This window comes from Sebastes umbrosus, chromosome 14, assembly GCF_015220745.1.
Source record: "Sebastes umbrosus isolate fSebUmb1 chromosome 14, fSebUmb1.pri, whole genome shotgun sequence".
Lineage (NCBI taxonomy): Eukaryota > Metazoa > Chordata > Actinopteri > Perciformes > Sebastidae > Sebastes > Sebastes umbrosus.
In genome coordinates this window covers 665,552-688,624 of record NC_051282.1, presented here as the reverse complement: position 1 = coordinate 688,624, position 23,073 = coordinate 665,552, and the positions used below count along the sequence as shown (strand labels likewise).

The following is a 23,073-nucleotide window of genomic DNA, read 5'->3' as shown; positions in this document are numbered from 1 at the left end:
TTCAACAACTTGTAAAGATGCCGTAAGTTGTGTTTACAGCTTGTTTCAGTGTGGCCAAGTTCAATTAATTAAAGGTTCTCTATATGATATTCAGAGCATTAATATAGCATCAAGCAACTATTTGCTATATAAAGATATAGTCGCCGTTCTGCACTGCTCTACGGCGGTCACAGCTGAACGGCATCCCGATCAACGGCGTCGTTGCGGAAGCATAGCGCCCACCCACCGGTCCCTCCCCCTAGGTTAACACTTTATGCTCTGTCAGCAGTGTTGCCGTTGTTTTCACTGTTAGCGCTGTTAGCGCTGTTAGCAGCCAGCGCACATGTTGAGAGCCGTACAGAAGCAATAGAAATGCTCCCAATCTGGCATATATTACATATATTGTTAATTTTAATAATCTAATAAATCATTATTTAAAACATAATTAGAATAAGTATATTAATGATAATAAATAAATAATAATAAAATAATTAGTAATTTTAATAAATGTAATATTCATATTTTGAGCCCTGGGTAGTTAGTATGCGATAATAACATAGTATAATGTGAGAAAAAGAAGGTATACTAAATAAGAAGAGATCAAGAGAGTAAGGAAATGATTGAAAAGACTCACTGACTTCTTCCTTAGTTAACATCACACACGTGCACACATGGGTTGGGGGGGGGGGATTTCACTCTTTGATTACGCCACAGTATTTCCTGCTGACTGTAGCTGTGTGTGTGTGTGCGTGTGCGTGTTCTTTTGAACATATATCTCGATTTAACAGAATCTCTCTTCTACACTGAAGTGCTTGTTTCACCTACAACCCACCGAACCCCCTCACTACAGCGGCAGTCAGCTGGTTGAGCTCTGTGCATTGTGAAACATGTCTCAACACGTCATGCTGAAGCTTGTTAACAACATACTTCCTCAGTGAGAGAGACAGCTGAATACCACAGAATATAACAAGATAATATACCATGGAACAGAATAGATAAGAACAGGAAATAAGAAGCCTTGATAGTGAAACACAGGAAGTTTAGGGAGAATTGATGTTGTTTGACAGGACAAAGACTACAGAGACACTGAAGGTGTTCACTGAGGACCACTTTTCCTGTTGGGTCATGTCCACTTAAAGCAGCAGTAGGCAAGATTGGAGCAAATATGATTAAATAAAGTTATTTTTATAAGACGGTGGCTATATCGTGACGGTAGTACATGAGACAGGTAACCTGAAAAAAATCATGTTCCTCTGTGTCCTCCGGTGTTCCTAACGGCATCTGCAAGATCTCACAGACCGGAGGAAAACAGGCAGTAAGAGCTGATCTGAGGTCTGCTGTCCAGCTGATGTCTCTGAGTGCCGGCTGTCAATCACTCACCAACTCCGACCAAACGGTCAAACTAGGCAGCGTTGATCAAATATGAATCAATATTGTGTTACGTTAATGTCTATTTCTCTCCTCACATGTTCTCAGAATCATCTTGTAGTGCACGGTTTAGCTGTAAAATGAGAAAGTTTGTGACGCCGCTGCCATTGTGAAATCTGACGAAGGAACGCCAAGTTCCGGTCACATTCCGGTCTAAAGCCTGAAAACAGAACCATGAGGAGGAGCAGCAGTCTAGTTTTCTCTCAGAACACTTGAATTACAATATGCTGAAGGATTATTATGGAATTTTTGCCATATGATGCCAAAAATCTACTGCCTACTGAAGCTTTAAGCAGGCGGTAGAAGATAATAAGTAGGAATTTCAGGCTAGGCGTCAGGTCAAAAAGAGATTCTTAGCATTTTCTTTGACTTTAAAGCATTTAACCACTGACCTCTTCAGCCACAGAGCAGCTAAAAGTAGAGTTGTGACTTGAGGCAGCGTTGTTTGCTACTAAGGTAACCACTACAGTTAGCTGCCTAGCGAAGCACATCAACGTCTGCTCGTGATGTGCGACCACCGTTTCTTGTTCAGTATCATAAAACAAACACACAGAAAGCATCAGAATTGTCCCAGTCAGATGCTTTCTTCTCACTGTTGCACTGATGTTGGCACACTAGCATGAAATCACGTCCTACCACATACATAGCCTGACATATACGTCTCTTGTGCACAGCATACACCTACAGAAAATATACATAGACAATACATTTATTGAAGATAAATAAATAAGGAAGTGTAGGAATTGGTTGCGAGACATTTCAGTCATAATGATTCAGCTGTTTGCAGGCGACTGCTTTGAAACCAGCTTTGCAAAGGCTCACTTCCTTTAGCTGCCTCCCTCAGCTCTCTCTCTATCTCTGTCTCAGCTCTTTAGAGGATACTGTCACTGTGAACAATGTGACAGTAAGATTAATTATAAAGCTGCATTAACCTTAACCACAGTCAACAATAAGACTGCAGTGAGATCCAGGATATGAAATGTAATCGGGTTTCATTCTTTAAAAAAGAAAATTAACGATACTGTAGGTTTCCATTTTACTAAATGATTATGGTTGTGCTGTATGGACATTGAAAACATGAACATTTTCAGGATTTAGAAGTAAAACAACTTATTTAAAACAAATTTTGGTTTCAATTTGTATGTGACACTCACTCTTGCATTTCCCAAACTTTTCTACCACACGCCACACTTTGATAGACATCTGTCTCTAGCTAGTTAATATGACACATGAAATTCCACAGAGAAATGGAGTCTAGCAGTGATGATGCCGCTAACCCAGACAACGTAAAGTTAGTCATTGCATTTAAATAAGTACCGTTGGCATTTAAGTAAATAATGTTAGCATTAATAAAAGTAGCGTTAATATTAAAAGAATTATCGTTAGCATAAAATGTAGTGTTAGTATAAAAAAAATAATGTCAGTATAGTTAAGAGCACACAAGCCCCTCCTTCTGGATATTATACTACTAACGTCATACTAACTACTTTATTAATGAGAACAAATTAAGAATGAAACAGTTAGGTATAACGGTATATTATTTATATAACATTAAAGAACAACTGGTGCTGAACTTTCACTCTTTCCAGTCATTAAAAGAAATGAATACTGTACAGTGTATCAGAGTCTTTTGAATGATACCTTGGCAAGTGTTCTCACAATTCTATTTTTAAGAATAACAGCAACAGCAGTGGCAATAAGAATGCAACTAGTCATCATCATGATAGAGTACATGCTATATATTGATTTATTTATTTGGGTCAGAAGGGCACTTCAGCCAAAGGACGGAAAGGGTAACAGCTTGAACCGCGATAGCCACTCTACTATACTGGGCATCAGAAAGCTTCCTGTCTGCTTCCACCACGAGACACACCACCTCCTAATCATTAGATTTTCAGTATGGCAGGGATATCAAATAAACAGACCTGGATTGGAGTCGAAATAAGTATTTTTTTCTATTATTTTTTCAGAGTTCTGTATTTGACAACAGTGTGAGAATCTGACTCATTTCATCATTTTGTTGGAATAAAAACAGGCTTTAGTTCCTAAATGAAAAAAAAGGTAAATGGAAAAAAAGGCAAAGGCACAAGACTGTGTACATGATTATTTTAAGAGTGAAGGAACTACTCTTCCCATAAACCATTGCGAATGGCGACTCGCCGCCTGTGTAAACTGTAAAAATCTTTCGATCAAAAATGAAGATATATTGCACGCCTTATTTCTCCCCTCAGATGTTTTAAGAAACACATTACTGTGAACTATTTTGGCAATGTAAAAAAAGTTTTCAATGCCTAGCCTTAACCATTCCAGGTCAATGCTTAACGTTAACCATTCAAGGTCAATGCCTGACCTTAACCATTTGAGGTCAATGCCTAACCTTAACCATTCCAGGTCAATGCTTAACCTTGTGGGCCATGTTGGCCCAGCTTTGAAATCCGGGAGCAGACCATGGGTCATATCTCGAAGGTCTTCGAGGTCAATGCCTAACCTTAACTATTCAAGAGCAATGCCTAACCTTAACCATTCCAGGTCAATGCTTAACGTTAACCATTCAAGGTCAATGCCTAACCTTAAGCATTCCAGGTCAATGCCTAACCTTAACCATTCCAGGTCAATGCCTAACCTTAACCATTCCAGGTCAATGCCTAGCATTAACCATTCCAGGTCAATGCTTAACGTTAACCATTCCAGGTCAATGCCTAGCCTTAACCATTCCAGGTCAATGCCTAACCTTAACCATTCCAGGTCAATGCTTAACGTTAACCATTCCAGGTCAATGCCTAGCCTTAACCATTCCAGGTCAATGCTTAACGTTAACCATTCAAGGTCAATGCCTGACCTTAACCATTTGAGGTCAATGCCTAACCTTAACCATTCCAGGTCAATGCTTAACCTTAACCATTCAAGGTCAAGGCTTGACCTTAACCATTCAAGGTCAATGCCTAACCTTAACCATTCCAGGTCAATGCCTAACCTTAACCATTCCAGGTCAATGCTTAGCCTTGACCATTCCATGTCAATGCCTAACCTTAACCATTCAAGGTCAATGCCTAACCTTAAAGATAGGGTCGACAATGTTGGAAAGCTAGCATAATTTGAAAGTAGCATAGCCTCAGGAGCTCCGTCTAACCCCCACCCCCCACCCCAACCCCCTCGGGGCTCCTACCAAGGCAACGCCCCCACACACACACACATGCACGAGCACCGCCGCATCGTAACTACTTCACAGACACAGAGCGGAGAGAGGACCTCACCTCAACAACGCTACCTCATGACAAGTAACCACGGCAGTGCTGCTGCAGGGCTGAGTTTTCTCTTCCATTCTCCAGGAAACGTGCGGCAGCGACGACGTGCTTTGAGTTCAGGCTGGTGCACGTCAAGGGTAGAGTACGAGCAGGGAGGTGGGGAGGTATCTGATTGGTTCTTTCCAAGCAGACCTCGAGACAGTGATTGGTAGACGTTGTTACAGGATTACAGCAGCTACAGATGATGTCTCTTTTCCGGTCCTTCTTCAGAGCTCATCAGTAATGGATCACTGTCGGGTGTAAAGACCATTTCAACCAATAGAACAAATAGTGGATACTGGAGAACATCGTCAACCCTGCCTTTAACCATTCAAGGTCAATACCTAACTTTAACCTTGCGAGAGTTTTGCAACTTGTGGGTTACCTTCTAGACATGACCGAGACCGTGGAGCAGCACATACAAGCACATACTAGCCATTCGTGGGTGTGGTAAACATTACCATGGTAACAACGAGCTCCACCAATCAGCGACGACTCTGTTACACTTTAGGATTGTGGATAGTGTAGTACTTCTCAATGATGATGTGAATAAAACATATTTTTCTTAAAGCAAGGTTGATATAGATTTTCCCAGTTTTGTAGCTCCAAGTCTACCTTGGCTGGTTACTGCATTATGGCTAATCATTAAAGTCCTTGATTCAGAATATTAATGTTCACTTCCAGAACCTCAATGTTGAGCTCTATAGTATCCATAAAGGATTCAACATGACAGCATGTGGGTTGAATGAAGCCCTTTGAGAGAAAGGGACATGATGAGTGTAACTCCTCTTCCATACATGTTCAGAAAGGTGTTGTGCTGCAGGGAACAGAGCCAATGAACTGGGACTCACTGCCCAGGCATGTTGGCTGCTCTTACTCACTTTCAAAACTGGTTAGTAATTGTTGTTGACATCTTGAGTTACTTCAAATAAAAGTCAGTCAGGAGAGCTCAAACCTCCTCCAGTACTTAGCAAGTGTCCAACCTGCCCCCGCAGCATGTGATTACAACACTGTTTAGAAGCTTATTTCAGCGTTCTGGATGATGTGCTTTCCCACTAGCACATGAACACAACATCATGGTAAAGGGTTCTAAATGATCAATCACAGCCTGTAGAAAACCTGTTGAAGTAGCAGGTCGTCCTGCATTTCACTTTTACTCCCATCCACTGGATGTGTCTGTGCTGAGTTGAATACAAGGCTACCTCTGTACGTCTGCAAAAAGACGTTGGAATGTGGCTGGGTGTGTTTGTTTTCCTTGAAAACGTGTGTATGTACACACACACAAAGGCAGAGGAAGCTGATTGATAAGAATCACAAAGTGGAGCTTTATTTGGAAGAAATGACACCAGGTGTGTGTATTGATGTGAGCTGAACAGCTAATGAAGTCGTCCTTTTCACAGAGTTTAGAGATGCACCCGATCCTGATTGAGATCATAAAGGAGTAGAGAAGGAGGTGTGTGATTGTGGATCTGTTGTGGCAGGAAGGTTTGGCCTCCAGCATGAACAGATCCCTCACAGGTTCCCAGAGCCAAAGGCGATGCCATCAAGTAGCTTGTTTTGTCCGACCAAAACTTCAAAACCCAAAGTTGTTCAGTTTATTGTCATAGTATGACAACCAGTGTCCAAAATTATCTTTTTGACTCACCAGCCAAGGTGACTGGGAGATGAAAAAATCCACCGGCCAAACATATTTTTTACCGGCCAAAATAATAATTTGCCTTTTTGCGTCACATTTACATTTGTTTAAGTACATTTCGTTGAGATAATACTAATATACAGCATATATATATATATATATAATTATGTTGAATACAAACTTGGAGAAGAGACCAGAGCAAAATTTTAAGCAAATTAATTTAAATATTTTGACAGTTAATCAATTCAAGCCTGAATACTAGGCTTGGGCGGTATCTATTTTGTATACCTTCCTGACATTTCACTGGGTAAAGACTAACAGAGGTGGGACCAAATCATTGTTTTGCAAGTCACAAGAAAGTCCCAAGTCCCAAGTCAAGTCCCAACTCACCAGATGTAATGTAATTTTAGCAGCAGAGTAACTGGATCCAACTGGTGCTCAGTAACATAACATTAGTTCTTCATGTGTTTCTCCTGAAACCTGATTGGATGCTGTTGGATCGGTTCAAACTAAGTGGATCAGGGGAGTGCAGTGTAAGATAATCAAATGCAAGTCCCAATAACATTCACCGGAAATGCAGAGTCCAGAGTTCAATAAAAAAACGAAACACCACTTTTCAGAAATATAGCAATAAACAACAAAAGATAGAAATTCAGTTTGTTCAGTTCAGTTATTTCCACACCAGTGAATCCTCTTCTCGAACAAATCGATAAAGGATCTCTGAAAAAGTAAACAAACCCAGTATCTCCGATGCTGTTGCATGGTGCTGTTGCATGACGCTGTTGCATGGCGCTGTTGCACAGCGCTGTTGTGTGTGTGTGTGTGTGTGTGTGTCAAACTCCGACACAGAGAGCAGAGGAAAGAAGCAGCGCGCCCGTACCGTTAAATGGCACCAGAACATGGTAGAGACTCTCAGTGTAACCAAGCTTAGTTTTAATAACATGACTAACATGATTTTGTTTTGTAAGTGTTTGTTTGACATTTTTGCCTGAGAAATGACATAAGCCGGCGCCCCGATAGTTCAGTTGGTAGAGTGGACTTATAACAAGGTTGAGTCCTAACTGCAGCGGCCTGGGTTTGAATCCAACCTGTGGCCCTTTCCGTATGTCGCCCCCTCTCTCTCTCCCCCTTTCTAAACTATCCACTGTCCTATCAATAAAGGCTTGAAAATGCCCCCCCCCCAAAAAAAAGAAATGACTTAAGCGATTGATTAACAAAACAGTTGTGATCTTTCTGTTGATTGACTAATTGATTGTTCACTTTAGCACTACACATTATTAAATGTTAGCATGACTTACATCCCAAAATTTCAGAATTTATGTAAAACAATAGTTTCATATTTTGGGAAATATGCTTATTGACTTTCTCATCGAAATGTAGATGAAAAGATTGATTCCACTGTCATGTCTCTGCAGTAAATATGTAGTAGGGTTAAGCGATATGTTAAAATGATCTGACCGCTCACCGTCAGCCTAACAACCAGCGATTGACAATATATTGGCGCAGGTGTGTGTGTGCGACGCCCCTCTCTCTTTCACCAAACTAAAACTAGCTTCATTGCATTGTTAACTCATAAAACACACCATCTTTCAAACTCAACAGAAACCAAATAAAACTCACCAAACCGTCTTGGTTCGTCTTTCCACTGTTCCAACAATCAGCGACTCTGGTTTGGTTGAAATAAACCTTAATTCACCGAGTTAGAGATATACTGGCTCTACACGCCCATTATCTCTCTGCCGTTGCTAGCCTCGTTGCGCTGGTTAGCTCGGTTTTACTCAGTCTGTCGCTGAGTATCTCCACACTTGGTTTTAGCACTGTGTCGGCTGCCTGCTGAGCAGCGTCTCTCACTCCTTCTTTGGAGGCAGACCATTAAATTAGCAAAATCAAATGATAAACCGTTAATGCACTCAGTCAATCGCCCAACCCTAATATGTAGAAGGAGCCAGCAGCCGGTTAGCTTAGCGTAGCCTAGCCTAAGGACTGGATACAGCTAACCTACCAGCAGCTCTAAAGCTCATTAATGAACACTTTGTATCTCCTTTGTTTAATCCGTACAAAAACCAAAGTGTAAAAACGACAATTTGGGATTTGACTATTTTTTGGGAGACAGATTTAGTGACCATAGGACAGAGCCAGACTAGCTGCTTCCCCCTGTCTCCAGTCTTTATGCTAAGATATGAGATGTGACAGTGGTATCCATTATCTTATCTAACTTTGGTCAAGAAAACAAACAAGCCACGGCAGCAACAGGATAAACAGGGTGTTTCTTATGCCCTGTATTTGGGTCCAGTCCACCTAGACGTCTCAGCCAGGTTAAGTCAGGATAGAGAGCACTAACACTGGCCCTGTCACACCTGGTATTAACATGCGTCCTGAGTGATCGGATCACAAGTGGACAGCTTTAAATACGTCTGTTCACACCTGGCATTACAATGTGTCTCCAAATGCGTCCTCAGTGACCACTTGTGATCCGATCTCACTTCCCCGCTCTATATGCAAATAAACATGTAGTAAACACGGATGATACAGTAGATGTTGTGACATAATATTACATGAATGTCAGTAGTAATATCCTACATATTCCTGAATTCAGGTACATTTTATTAACATCAAAATAAAAGGTTATTGTACCGGCGGTCCCCAGGGACCCCCATGCTGCCGAACTTGCCAGGCAACAGCCTGTAGGGGTACAGAGCTTCAGAGAGCCGGGGAGGAGAGTTAACGGGCGGGTAAGTGAGCGAGTGGGCGGGTATCAGCTCCGTGCAAAGCAGGGGAACAAAAACACCAACACATCTCGGACTGTATGATAATAATGACCTTGGCGTGCCTAGCCCGATAGTCTGTAAGTGTGTAGCCTATAGATCAGATATATTTTAATATAATACAGTGGTACCGACAGGATACAGTAGAGCACAGAGGCCGTTTCTATGCTGCGAGGCTGACAAGTGCTCGCGTCAACCTGTCTATTCACATGGGGAGCATAGGCGGTCCTTAATGTGGCCCAGGACACATTCACTACACACTGCTGACACAATGTGGTCCTATTTGGACCAGACCACCTCTGAATGTGGTCTGAGTGATCGGATCTCAATACGTCTTGAGTGCGTTCACACCTGTACTTGGAGCTGTCTACTAGTGATCCGATCACCCAGGACACTGGTTAATAGTAGCTGTGAACAGGGCCACCATAGAACGGTTCATGACTCTACATTCAGGCCCTTTCCCTGCACATTTCAATCAATAAATAGGCTGCTGCTATTTCTGCTTTAAAGTGCCTTCGGAGAAAGGGGAAGCTCAATCTGAACACTGACCTCACTGTTTACGTGCACAATTGATTAACGGATTTATCAAGTGACTGAAAGTTAATTGACAGTCGTTTTACAGTATAAATAATTAATTGTGTAAGTCTTTTCTCAAGCAAAAATGTTCAACATTTGAGGATTTCTGACGTTTAGTTATATGTGAGTTTTAAATGTTTATTTTGATATGTATTCATGTTTGTTAAAAGTGGAGTATTTCAGGCTCTGCCAGGGGGGGGTTAGGGTTGTGTCAAGCTTGGTCAGATTTGTTCCACCGTATCACATGAGTGGAGCCACACCGCCAAACTAAAAGCATCTTATTGTTGCAGTAAAAGGTTAAAGCCCTCATGTGAGTGGAGTGATGAAGTGATAAACTGCTGTGCTTCTCTGTTTTAGTTGATTCTAAATTGAATTGGTTCAGTTGTTTTAAAGATGTTACCTTTGGCTAAGGTGAATTGGTACATCTTTTTTGTTAACCACTACCAAGCCAATGTTGATAGCATGTTTCTGATTAAACAAAAGATCTATCTAGAATAGATATATAGCTCAAAGCACAACCTCAGCTGCTAGGCTGACTGTAAACTCTGTTTTAAGATGAATTAAGATTAACTTTATTGATCCCACACAGAGAGATTCAAGTGTCACAGCAGCAAAAGGAAGTTAAAGGAATACTTCACCCCCAAAATGACCATTTGTATATCAATTACTCACCCCATATTACCTTTAATTCTTGAGTAAAACCTTGTCCGTGGATCAAAACATCCGTTTATAACCTCTCACACAGCTCGTATAGTATAATCCAAGTATCATTTATCCAGTCGTATGCTCACTAGTTCCCAAACACATGTATTTTTTCCTAAAACTTTACTATTTAAAGCACTTGGGACTCGTCTGGACTTGCATGGACAAGTAGTGCTCTTGCGCAAGTATGAAGTGAAGTTTATCTTTAAAGAACTGATGTACAGTATGTATTAGTAATCTTAAAATTGCTAAAACTAGATACTATATACTTTATAAGCATCTACAGTATACAAGATGATGAATTGAAAAACAAAAATCAAATGTACTATATACACCATAAAAGTGACTAAGTGTATTGAGACACATGTAGGGTATCGTTTAAAACATGACGATACCAACAGTGTACTTCATTCGACAGCCATCCTGTGAATGGAAGCTGTGTGTGTGTCCCACTGGCCAGCTGATTGCCGCCACACTGCACAGCCCTCATACAGCAGTTACTGCTGACAACGCCGTCCCCTGACCCACGATGGCGGAACACCCACCCTCCGGTCCCCCCCCAGGTTCAAACTGTTAGCTCTGTCAGCACTGTTGTCGTTGCTAGAGCTGTTAGCACCGTTAGCTGCGAGTCACCGGCTCAGACATCTCCGTGTTCAGAGCCCTCTGCAGGCAGCTGATCCCGGCTGTATGGGCAAAAGGATGGATTTCAGGTATAGTTTGACTGGAGAAGTTGCGATACTCCTTGGTACTGAGTTATTTCGGTCGATACCTTGAAGGTATGGAGTACCGATACCCAGCCCTAGACACATTTGACTAATATATACTAGGGATGGAACAGTTCAGGTATAAAGTCTGAACCGTTCGGTTCGCTAGTCATGGTTCGGGTCGTGTATGAATTGTTCGGTTCATCTGAAATAAGTTATGAGGCCGATTGTGTATTTTTTTGTAGAAATCGAGGCCTATGGAAGGAGGCTGGGACACGGGTGGACACGGATCTTGAGGTATGGGGTTTAACACATGAGCAGTGTAACTGAAGTTGCGGTCGTGCGTTGCTATTGGCTCAGTTTCGGCGAGTGCAGACCAGATTTTACTGCTCATGTGTTGATGAAGCGTGACTCAGCCTCCTTCAGGGATGAAGTGCGAGTGGACACGATAAAGTCCAGTTAGAGGATCCACCAGCATCGTTTGGCTCTGCTGTATGGGAGCCTTTTTTTAGTTTAGTTCTGGTTGAGCTTATGCTTCAATGTATGTTGATGGTCTTAATCTATAATTACATCATATTTATATGAAAATAACAAAGCTGCACTTTTTGTTTGCATTAATGACTGTAGAAGACCTTTTCTTTCAGTTCAGATTTGACAATGAAGAAGAGTTGATGTTATGGAAGCCATACTTTTGTTAAGGCAAACATTTGTTAACTTATTTTTTAACTTATTTTTGCCAAATAAATGAAAAGCATGTTGAAATCAGAACATGACCTCCTCGCTGTGACAGAAATGAACCGAACCGAACCAAAAACCGTGATATGAACCCAACCGTGAATTTTGTGAACCATTCCACCCCTAATATATACCCAACATCTTGGATTTTTTTGTTTAATGATGACATCGTGTGTACATGCTGTGATATAATTGATGGTAGGGCATGATCTGGGACCCACACCTACTGTATGTTGAATCAGGTGACGTCTATATGGACCTTCTTGCTCCCTTGATTTGACATGTCACTATTCATTTACTAGTGTTTTTAGTGATGAACGTTACATTTAGTTGTTGTTCCATCTGTTGGCTGTTATTTCTCTGTGAGTTCTTGTGTTGGTATTTCTGTGGCAAAGTAGAGATTATGTGTACAGGGAATGCTCTGAAGCTTCATGTACACACACACAGCTTTAAAGTTACTCAACAGGAAGGAAATGTGACTACAGGAAACAGTTTAACAATCACGCCCTCTGACCCGGTTTGTGTCTGTGTGTGTGTGTGTGTGTGTACTTCAGTCTTCTACATTAAGGGGAATGTAAATAATACAGTAACAAGCACATCCTACACATAAAGTCTGTCTCTATGTACACACACACACACACACACACACACACACACACCACATATTAGCATATCTGCCAGACAGGGACAGAGAGAGAGAGCAGGTCAGTGCCAGTGCCAAACTCATGCTGGGCAAGCCTGTGGTTGCCACGGAAACCATGCCACGTGATCATGGAGATGGTCACCGGGGAGACAGATGCTGCTGACCTTCTAGAGAGGGGGAGGGGCGTGATCGAGAGTGGGAGAAATTGAAAGATGGGATGGCGATGGGGAAAGTGAGTCTGTTCACGCATCATTTATGATTTGTATCCTCTGAAGGAAGATGTTACAGATGTTTTATAAAATAATATCTATGTATGTTTCCCACATTTGCTTCTTTCTAAGGGTAGTGCAGTGAGTCAACACTGGTGCAAACTGGCTGGTGGAGGATTGTATTGTCTAATACTGCTCTCTCAAAGGTGCAGTGGCTAGAATCCGATTGAGACTCCTGTGGTTGGTACCAGACCACTTCCAGAGCTGCTTAATTACACGTCACTCTTTGTCTTAGGTCCAACATATGTATGCTAATGATATACAATGAAGAAGTACATCACGATGAGTAACTGTGACCTTGTTACAAGGATAAATAAAGGACATTTGAAAGTACAGTATACATACTGAGAATGCACACTGCATTGATCAGGCACCTACATATTCATTCTCAAAGTAACAAAATGTACAATTGTGATCAAATGTCAACAAGAGCTGCTGTCAGTACCTCTGTATGTCCCGTATACCTACAATAACATGGCTGCACAATAGAAAGTCAAAATGCAGTGATTCCCAGAGACTGGGTCGGGACCCACAGGTGTGTAGCAGCAGATTATATCAGGGTCACCAAAAAGTTATCGTGATAATAACTCGTTAACGCAAATTAATTTTAACGCCACCTAATTTCTTTCCGATATTTAGGTTGTAGGTAAGGTAAGTATTTAGGTTAAGTGCTGGTTGCAGCATTGTCGAGAAGTGCTCAGCGCTCGTTGACTCCAGGGAAGTGAAGAAGAGTTTGGTTGTAACGTTAGTTTATCCAGCATCTAGCAGTAAAAGTGAACTGCAGTCAATGAGCTGCAGCCTGTGAAGGCCCGCTGTGGACGACATACTCCACTCAGTCTGCAGAGCCCTGAAGCTCCGCCCCCACTGCTGCACAGAGTGCTGTTCGCTTGTTTATTCAAAGTTTATTATTATTGAACATGTCGCATGTCCAAATTGCACTAATTTCGACCCTGCACGTCCTTGGGTCCCCAGCAATACACCCGTCAAGTGTGAAGTAGATGGGATGAACGGTTCTCGAGATATGCTGAGGACACACAGACAGATAGACATACAGAGATTCCTTGCTTTATAGTTCGACGTTATATGATGACCTTTGACCTTTGCCCCGTGTTTAGGTGTTCACCACCTACTCTAACGAAGACTACGATCGGCGTAATGACGACGTTGACCCCATGGCGGCCTCAGCCGAGTATGAGCTGGAGAAAAGAGTGGAGAAGCTGGACCTGTTTCCTGTAGAGCTGGAGAAAGGTACACACAACACGCACACACACACACACACACACACACACACACACACACACACACATCTTTACAATCATTGAGAGTCACTCAGTCAAGCCTCTTATGTAACTACACGCACACACAAACACACACTATCACATGCACACAACTGACAGGGCCTGTTAGACATTCACTCCATTATCCCTTTATGGGATTACACTTAGCGCGGATTAGCCTCATTAGCAGCTAGTAAATCTGAAGGTAATGGATTGGAACCAGCAACCATCCGTGACAGCTGCTCTCAGCACGGCATAATAGCTAAAATACTGATTTATGTTTAATTTTTAAAGCATTGAATAAGGATAAATCTGTTAAAGTTCCTGTGAGGAACCTTTAACTGGTTCTGAAACAGTCTCAATGTAACTCTGATGTCTCTATATGACCTCCAGAAGCAAACCAGACCATCAGCCACAATACTGACTATTCCTATATACAGCCTATATATTCTTAATGATGTTATTTGTGCCATGTGTGTATGTGTATGTGTGTGTGTGTGTGTGTGTGTGTGTGTGTGTGTGTGTGTGTGTCTCCAGACAGCGAGGGTCTGGGTATCAGCATCATAGGTATGGGTGCAGGAGCTGATATGGGTCTGGAGAAACTGGGGATCTTTGTGAAGACGGTCACCGATGGAGGAGCTGCACAGAGAGACGGCAGGTACCCTGTCCACCTGTCCTTTATGCTTGTTTGTCTTTGTGTCTCATGCAGGAATTTGAATAGAAGTGTTCATCCTCTGTTATCTGCTTTCTAACAACAAACTGTCAACATATCTCATGAAAATAACAGAACCACTGTGTCGGTTCAGCCTACACAAATATAGAATTCCATTTCTAACAAAGGCTCAGTGATTTCCTAAAGCAGCTGGTTTTACTAAACGTTAATCAAACAGGAGTAAATTGTCGGGGACTATTTTCAGCCGTGATATACACATTTTAAGACTTCACTGTATTTTATTATACATGACAGGATTGCACTGTGTGTAGACAAATCCAGTTGTAGGCGGAAGTAGAGGAGTCGTGACTGCAGTGGCACCTCACATGTAAACCCGCGTATAGCACTATAATGTATGTAATAGTTTTCATTTTTTGAGCCAAGAAAAGTGCAGAACCGATTTCTATGTTGCACATACAGTATAGTCATCTACTCCCTTTAAATCGATCAGCTTTTCAACAACACATAGAGAATGGGAATCGCGGATCATTCTAGAATGAACGGTTCTGCAGTTTTCTTGGCAAAAGTGCTTAAAAAATGAAGAATCTCTCTGTCACCGGTCTATTCATCTGTCAATCGTTCATCATCAGAAATGTAGAAAGACGTGCGAAAGACAACATATAAAGAGAAGCTCTTGACTGGGGCAAAGGAGCGATACATTACAAAATTGAAGTAAAAAATTAAAAATTGTTATTCCTAGTAGGGGTGTGCTGCGATACATTGAACGTAGTCGATGTATCGCAGCTTGCCCACGCCCAGTGTAGAGAACGACTATATCGCAAACATCGACTACAAATTGTCATGTAATGTTTTTAAGCCACCCCGCCGGCATGAGACTCGCTTTGGCATTTCCTTCTGTCCCTCCGGCTCCCTCTCACAGACACACACACATACGTCACAGGCTGCGCCCCCATCCAGACCTCTCTACTGGGCGAGTGGGTGACGTATTCGGCCAGTGTGTTTTTGTTTCTGGAGGGACGCAGCGGAGAGAGAAGGAGCCCGGAGAAAGCGGAAGAACTGAAGCAGCAAAGCGAGTACGGTAGCAAAAACACGACCAAAGCAACCAGAACCAGCCCAGAAGAAAATGACTCTGGCTTCCTCGCTTTCCAAAGCAATCCCATATGATAAAAAAAGTGCAAAATGGAAAGAAATCACGGCCGCTGTAAATAACTACATCACAACGCCGGTTAACGTAGTTGAAAAGCCCGGAATCAAAAGACTCATTAAGACACTTCATCCAAAATATGAACTGCCTGGTTGCAATATTTTTGCGGAGAAAGCTCTACCAGAGTACATTTCAGTGAGAGAAAAGTTGGCCAACCAGCTAACAGAGATGACCCACTTCTCCACAACTACCGATCTGTGGTCCAGCAGAACGTGTGAGCCAAAACTGAGTATCACCGTACATTACATCCTCACTTGGGAGTTAACGAGTAATTGCTTTCAAGCGAGCTTCTTCCCGTATGATCACACTGGCGAGATAGGTTTAAAGGATGCTCTCATGTCATGGAACTTAAAAGAAGCTCGTCAAGTGCTCTCCAAAGCCGTGAGCCTGAATACGTGGACCAGACTACACTGCTTTGGTTACAGGCTGAACCTCGCGATTGGAGAGTCTTTCTATACTAGTGAGAAAATAATCATTTTTATTATCAGCAATGTTATAACAGCTTACTGGTAAACATAACAATAAGTTACTTTACACTTAAGACTGTTTTAATGCAGACATTGCAGACTGCAGACTACAAGAATCATCATATTGGTGTGATTGTATGCATCAAAGGGTTAAATCGAGCATTTATGAAGTGCTTAGAGGATATTTGAAAATATCGCAATATATATCGTGTATCGCAATATAGCCGAAAAATATCGCAATGTTATTTTTAGGCTCTATCGCCCAGCTCTACTTCCTATGTGTAAAGACAGTCCAAAAAATATCAGTGAACATGAACAACTCTCTCCCAAATCCAAAAACTAGAGTGCTAAAACTAGAACTTGTGATGTCATAGGGTATAAAGTGTGGAGCTGCTCCATAGACAATGAGCTGGGAAAGATGTTCTAGATGACAGAGAGCACCCTGGGGGATGTTCTGAGTATATGGGAACATTCTGTTTTACAACTGAGAACACTACGATATAATAAAGCTCATTTGGGTATAAAAAATAAACATTTATTGTTTCCCATTCATTGTCTATGGAGCAGCTCCAGACTTTGTACCCGATGACATCACAAGTTAGAGACTTACTGCTCTGGTTTCTGGCTTTGAGAGAGAGGAGCTCATGTTCACTAACATTGATTGAACTTCCTCGGCCATGGGAATAACGTAGTGGAATTCTTCATTTAGGTGGTGTTCCCCTTTAATGATATTGATCCTGAGGAATTAGGAGGACCTTGACAGCTTGCCTCCCACTAATGTTACTGATGTTGGTGCATATCTGGTGTTTGACATTAGCGTCTACACCTGTCAGCAATTTAAAACATTAAAACCTTTGGAGGCCCCTCGTCCAATTTACAAAAGCAGCACGTTATTGTTCTTTTTTCCCCAAAGCCTAACCAATTTCAGATTAGTGTGGATGTTAATAGTGAGACTTAAAAACATCCACACATCTGTTGGAGTGGGGCGAACAACCCAAACATCTGTGCTTTCACTGTCAGCGTGATATGTGTTTAGTTCCACTCAGCCACCACAGTAAAGGCTGAGAGCACAACACACATTCAGCCACTGGATTAGTCTATAAAAAGGACAAAGATATTAGATTAGAATATAATAAAAAAACAAAAAAAACAAATGAGCAGGTAGAATAAGGGTGCTTTCACACCTAACCTTTTTGGTTCGGTTACAACAAACTCAGGTCCATTTGACTGGATAGTGCGGTTCATTTGGGCTGGTGTGAAAGCTCATTTGAACTGTGGTGCGGACCAATAATCCAACCAAGACCACCTGAAAAGGTCTGCTGGCAGATATGTGATTTCAGCATGATTTCAAAAGCTAAACTACTAATAAATCCATCTGCTGATCATGAAATCTGTCCACAAAGCCATCTTCTAGTTCATCTGTATAAGGCCATGTATATAACATATTTATGCAAATCAACACATATTCACATCAGCGCAGGTATTTTCCTTCATTAAGAGGTCAAAAGCTGTTAAAACTGCTGTGCTTCAATCCAAATCTGGATACTTTGTCAGTTCATTAACTCCATTCAAAAGTGTGTGACAGAGATCCCACAGTAATATGCCCTAAATCATACAATCATCACTGTACAAGACTTCTCATGCGCATGTCCGTGCGGTCATCTGGGAGTGCAGAAAGGGACTTTTGTACAGTCCTGTCTCTACCAGCCAATTCGCAGTCTAATAATACTAATAATTATTATAATCAGTTATTTCTTGGTGAGCTCTTTGTGACACCAAAACACATAAATATACACATCAGATCAGAAGCATTAAAGTTCTGCATCAGCTTATGTCAGTCACCGCAATTTGATTTCCCCACGTGGGTCCTGATGATGCAGGATAACAATCTGCAAAACCGTCCAATCAACAAGTTCCCTGTCAGTCTGTAAACTTCATGTTCACTCCTCTGGTTCATTTGTCAAAAGTCCGTGTGAACAGGAACCGGACCAGAACTAAAATGCAACAATTTATCATTTCTCCCCTCGGTCCAGACCAAATGAACCCAGCTACAGGTGTGAAAAACCCTAAGAAGAGAACCACTGAATTCAATTCAATTCAATTCAGTTCAATTTATGTATGTATAGCGTCAAATCACAACAGAAGTTATCTCAAGACGCTTTCTTTATAGAGCAGGTCTTAGACCGTACACCATAGTTTAGAGACCCATCAAACACCCAACACTGAAAGGATAGTACAGTAGCACTGAAGGGAGAAGCAAACATTGTGGCTGGGGGGGGGTATTGTCCTCAAAGTGTGTGTTCATTTCCACATGTTATCTCTGTGTAGGATCCAGGTCAATGATCTGATAGTGGAGGTTGATGGAACCAGCCTGGTTGGCGTCACGCAGAGCCTCGCTGCCTCTGTCCTCCGCAACACCACCGGCACCGTCAGGTCAGACTCACACTCTCTCTCTGTCCTGCATACACACATTGTTTTAGAGCATATTCTCATTCTTCTTTTGCTCAATACGCACTAAATCTCTGCATTCCTTTATTTGGTTTTTGAAGCTGTTTTCTTTCTTTTTTTTGCAGATTTGTGATATAAATTGCATATTTGTTCAGGTTTTTGGTTGGTATATGCTAAAATGCTCAGGTTTGTGATGGATATATTTTATGTTTTTGCAGTTGGTACGGTGTGAATTTTTCAGATTTAGGTTTTATGCATTTGTTTGTGATTTGTGCGTGTGAAATAATGTTTTCAGGTTTGCCACTGCCGTGTGTTTGAATTTCTCCGATTTCTGATGGTGTGTTTTTGAGATCGTTACATTAACCGATGGATCTTGACTGTTTTCTAGGTTCATGATTGGTCGGGAGAAGCCGGGGGAGCAGAGCGAGGTGGCTCAGCTGATCCAGCAGACTCTGGAACAGGAGAGGTGGCAGAGAGAGATGATGGAGCAAAGATACAAACAATACATGGACGATGATGAAGAGGTAGGCAAACTAATGCACATACAGGAGGCCCAAACCTGCATAAACAATATGCCCTCATGCATCTTTCACACGTCCCCAGGTGTTCCAGTGTGCACTTCTACAGCTGGTTTTCTAAAGCCACGTTTATTAACTCCGAACATCTTCAGCTAATGTTGCTCTCTCAGCTTGTGAGTCTTCAATAGCTGCAGGGAACCAGAAGAGAGATTGAGAGAGAGACAAGAGTGAGATGAACAATGAAGAGAGAAGTGTGTGTGTGTGTGTGTGTGTTTGTGTGAGTGTGTGAGAGAGAGAGTGTGTGACAAAATGTCGGTCTGTGTGCCACCACGTGTCCTGTACTTTCAAACTCAGTCCAGCTTCTCCACCTTGTGGTCAGGAAGGGTAAGAGAAGGTTCAGTACTGCAACAATGACCACTTCAATTGTTTGTTGTTTCAAACCCCCATGGCAATGAAAGCAAATTACAATTAACAAAATGTATTTAATTACTCCATTCATCCATAACACTGGGGCCAGTGGGCCTTGTAATTACAGCAGAACTAGACAGTGAATTAGGTTGTCCAGAGCGATTAAACTCATTTTCCATCAGCAGGAGCATAGCTCCCACTGAGGCTGTTGACATCATGTCCTCAGTAGTATATCTGGGAATGTATTATAATGACATAAAGAAGAGTTTATTTTCTATGATTACACACATATTGCACATGTTGGGCTTTTTCTATGGGCTGATTCTATTTTCTTTTAGACTGTTTTAAGGCAAAAAACTAAATCTATAAAATTAAAATGAAAGCAATGTCTCACCAGAACTGTGAACTTGACACAAGATCATAATGTGGTGAGGTTGAAATTACAACAAATATAACTTAAAGCAGCAGTAGGTGAGATTGGAGCAAATATGATTAAAAAAAGTTATTTTTATAAGACGGTGGCTATCTCCTGACAGTAGTACATGAAACAGGTAACCTGAAAAACATCATGTTCCTCTGTGTCCTCCGGTGCTCCTAACGGCATCTGCAAGATTTCACAGACCGGAGGAAAACAAGCAGTCAGAGCTGATCTGAGGTCTGCTGTCCAGCTGCTGTCTATGAGAGCCGGCTGTCAATCTCTCTGAACTCTGATCATACGGTCAAACTAGTCAGCGCTGATCAAATATGAATCCATATTCTGTTACGTTAATTAGGTTAATATTCTGTCTCTCCTCAGATGTTCTCAGAATCATCTTGTAGTGCACGGTTTAGCTGTAAAATGAGAAAGTTTGTGATGCCGCCACCATTGTGAAATCTGGTGAAGGAACGCCAAGTACCGGTCACATGACCGGAGCACAGCCAATAGGAACGCTCTCTCTCTCTGAAATGACCTGTGATTGGTCAAAGTCTCCCGTCACGGGCTAGATGTTCTAAAGCCTGAAAACAGAGCCATGAGGAGGAGCAGAAGTCTAGTTTTCTCTCAGAACACTTGAATTAGAATATGGTATGGTAAATTGTCTAGTCTTCCGACCACTCAAAGCTCTTTACACTACATGTCAGTATTCACCAATTCACACACACTGATGGCAGAAGCTACTAAGGTGCCAACTTTGCCCATCAGGATCTGATCTAAATACTCATTCACACACCGATGGCTATGCCTTCGGGAGCAATTTGGGGTTAAGTGTCTTGCTCAAGGACACATCGAAATAAAAAGCCAGAATAACATACAGTATGTCTCAATTCCCTGATTGTCAGCTCTTAATTGAAAGATCAGTTTTTCCACTCAAACAGTGCAGTATTTGGAGGAATACGGTTGGATTTCTGTTCCACTGTGTTATTTAAAAATGATTACAGAGGAATCTGTACTTGTGACCTTAGTAAAAGTCTGGCTACAGTCCTCTGCTCATCAATCACCTAAACAGGGATTTCAACCACCAATCTGTCTTAATAATTATAACACATCTCATGCACACATCCTTAACTTTTCCAAATATATGAAAGAGACAGAAAGTTTTTCAACAGAATTCATGATAGAAGCTCCAAAACTATGAGAAAATGTACATGAGAATGAGTGTTGCAGGCTGTGAGAGCCACAGAGACAGCATTCAGCAGAGCAGAGGATATTAATGGAAACAGCAGTTTGATGCCTCATAATAAAAGCAATCAGAGCTGGTCTTAGACCAGAGCTGAAGGTCATTACATCAAGGACCAATATTACATTTTACTTAATGCATTTTTGTCAGCAATAAAGTTACTCCGTCTCACTCTGGAAAGATGTGGTCATGAATGAATGTAAAGCTAAATGACTTCTATAATGTGATGTAGAAGAGGATGGAAGACAATGTGAATGTTTGTAGTGGAGGATATTTACAGGCATTGGCTGCATTATTTCACACAATTTGTAATTTTATACTTCTGTGATCTGCTCCAGACTCCAGTTGCTATTTATACCCTTTCATATCACTCATACTCCTCCTTAGTGAAATTATACAGCAATGTACGAAGAGAGAAAGTGGTGGAAGTAACGGTGTCACTGTGATCTGCAAGTAACATTATGAAGAAATTGTTTGACATTTTCGGGAAATGCTTATTTGCTTCCTCAGCATACATCAGACCGGCACATACGGGTAGTTCGCAAAAAGTCAAGGCCGCGCCCCCTTTTGGGGGATAGAAAACCCAAGATCTCATAGACTTCAATGCAATTTCACGTATGTTTGGATTGTAATTTTGACAAACTCGTATGCATTCATCTCTTGTTAAACAAATATTTATTTTATACATGTCTAATAATTATTTTCCGACCTTGCCTGCACCTGAGCGTTCGCGATACCTTAATAAATGAAGGTTGATCGTCGCCATGTGATGCCAAGTGTTGTCTGTAAATAACCAACGTGTTAATAACCAACTGTTTAATCTCTAGGCTGAGATTTAGCTGGAGACCACAGTTTGATGCTGCTGTAACGTTAATGTATGACTGTATAACTCAAGCTAACGTTAGCTAGCCATGCTAGTCACTGTCATTTAGTGATTTAGCACACTGACAGTGAATATTCACGTATTGTATGAGCCTCAGATGTCAGTGTGAAAGCCTCGTTAACCCGCTACACAACAGCTGTTCATCATTTTCTCTCCTGTGACAGCGACTTTCTGTCCCCAAAAGGGAGCGCAGCCTCGAAGAGGACGCCCTGCTGGTCTGGTCTATAGCCTGGAGCTATAGAGACCATGCTGGTCTGGTCTATAGCTTGGAGCTATAGAGAGCATGCTGGTCTGGTCTATAGCCTGGAGCTATAGAGACCATGCTGGTCTGGTCTATAGCTTGGAGCTATAGAGACCATGCTGGTCTGGTCTATAGCCTGGAGCTATAAAGCCCCTCTATTATATATTTCTTATTACACAGCTTTGTTGAATACTCAGTTCTGATTGGTCAATCACGGAGTTCTACAGTCTGTTATTTCTTCATAGCAGACCGTTGCTATGTATAACAGACCGTTGCTATGTATAGCAGACCGCTGCTATGTATAGCAGACGGTTGCTATGTATAGCAGACCGCTGCTATGTATAGCAGACCGTTGCTATGTATAACAGACCGTTGCTATGTATAGCAGACCGTTGCTATGGGCGCAGTTCTGATGTGGGACTCATTGACCCATTTTTGTGTCAAATGATCAGCATTTTTGGATTTATTGTTGGTGCGACCCACGACACAGCAACTCTTCATATTTACAGCATAGACATGAGAGCGGTATCAATCTTCTCATCTAACTCTTGGCAACAACACAAATGCGCGTATTAACA

The 23,073-nt window shown here is 41.7% G+C and overlaps 1 protein-coding gene across 1 annotated transcript in view; it reads left to right on the top strand.

Annotated features, from left to right (window-relative positions):
* The window catches only part of ppp1r9ba (protein phosphatase 1, regulatory subunit 9Ba), a 51,903-nt gene that overhangs the window by 17,926 nt on the left and 10,904 nt on the right, over positions 1–23,073 (top strand). The window contains exons 6-9 of the mRNA XM_037791465.1: positions 13,837–13,969; positions 14,536–14,656; positions 18,671–18,775; positions 19,179–19,314. Coding sequence (XP_037647393.1) covers positions 13,837–13,969; positions 14,536–14,656; positions 18,671–18,775; positions 19,179–19,314 — 495 coding nt within the window. The remainder of the gene's footprint in view (positions 1–13,836; positions 13,970–14,535; positions 14,657–18,670; positions 18,776–19,178; positions 19,315–23,073) is intronic.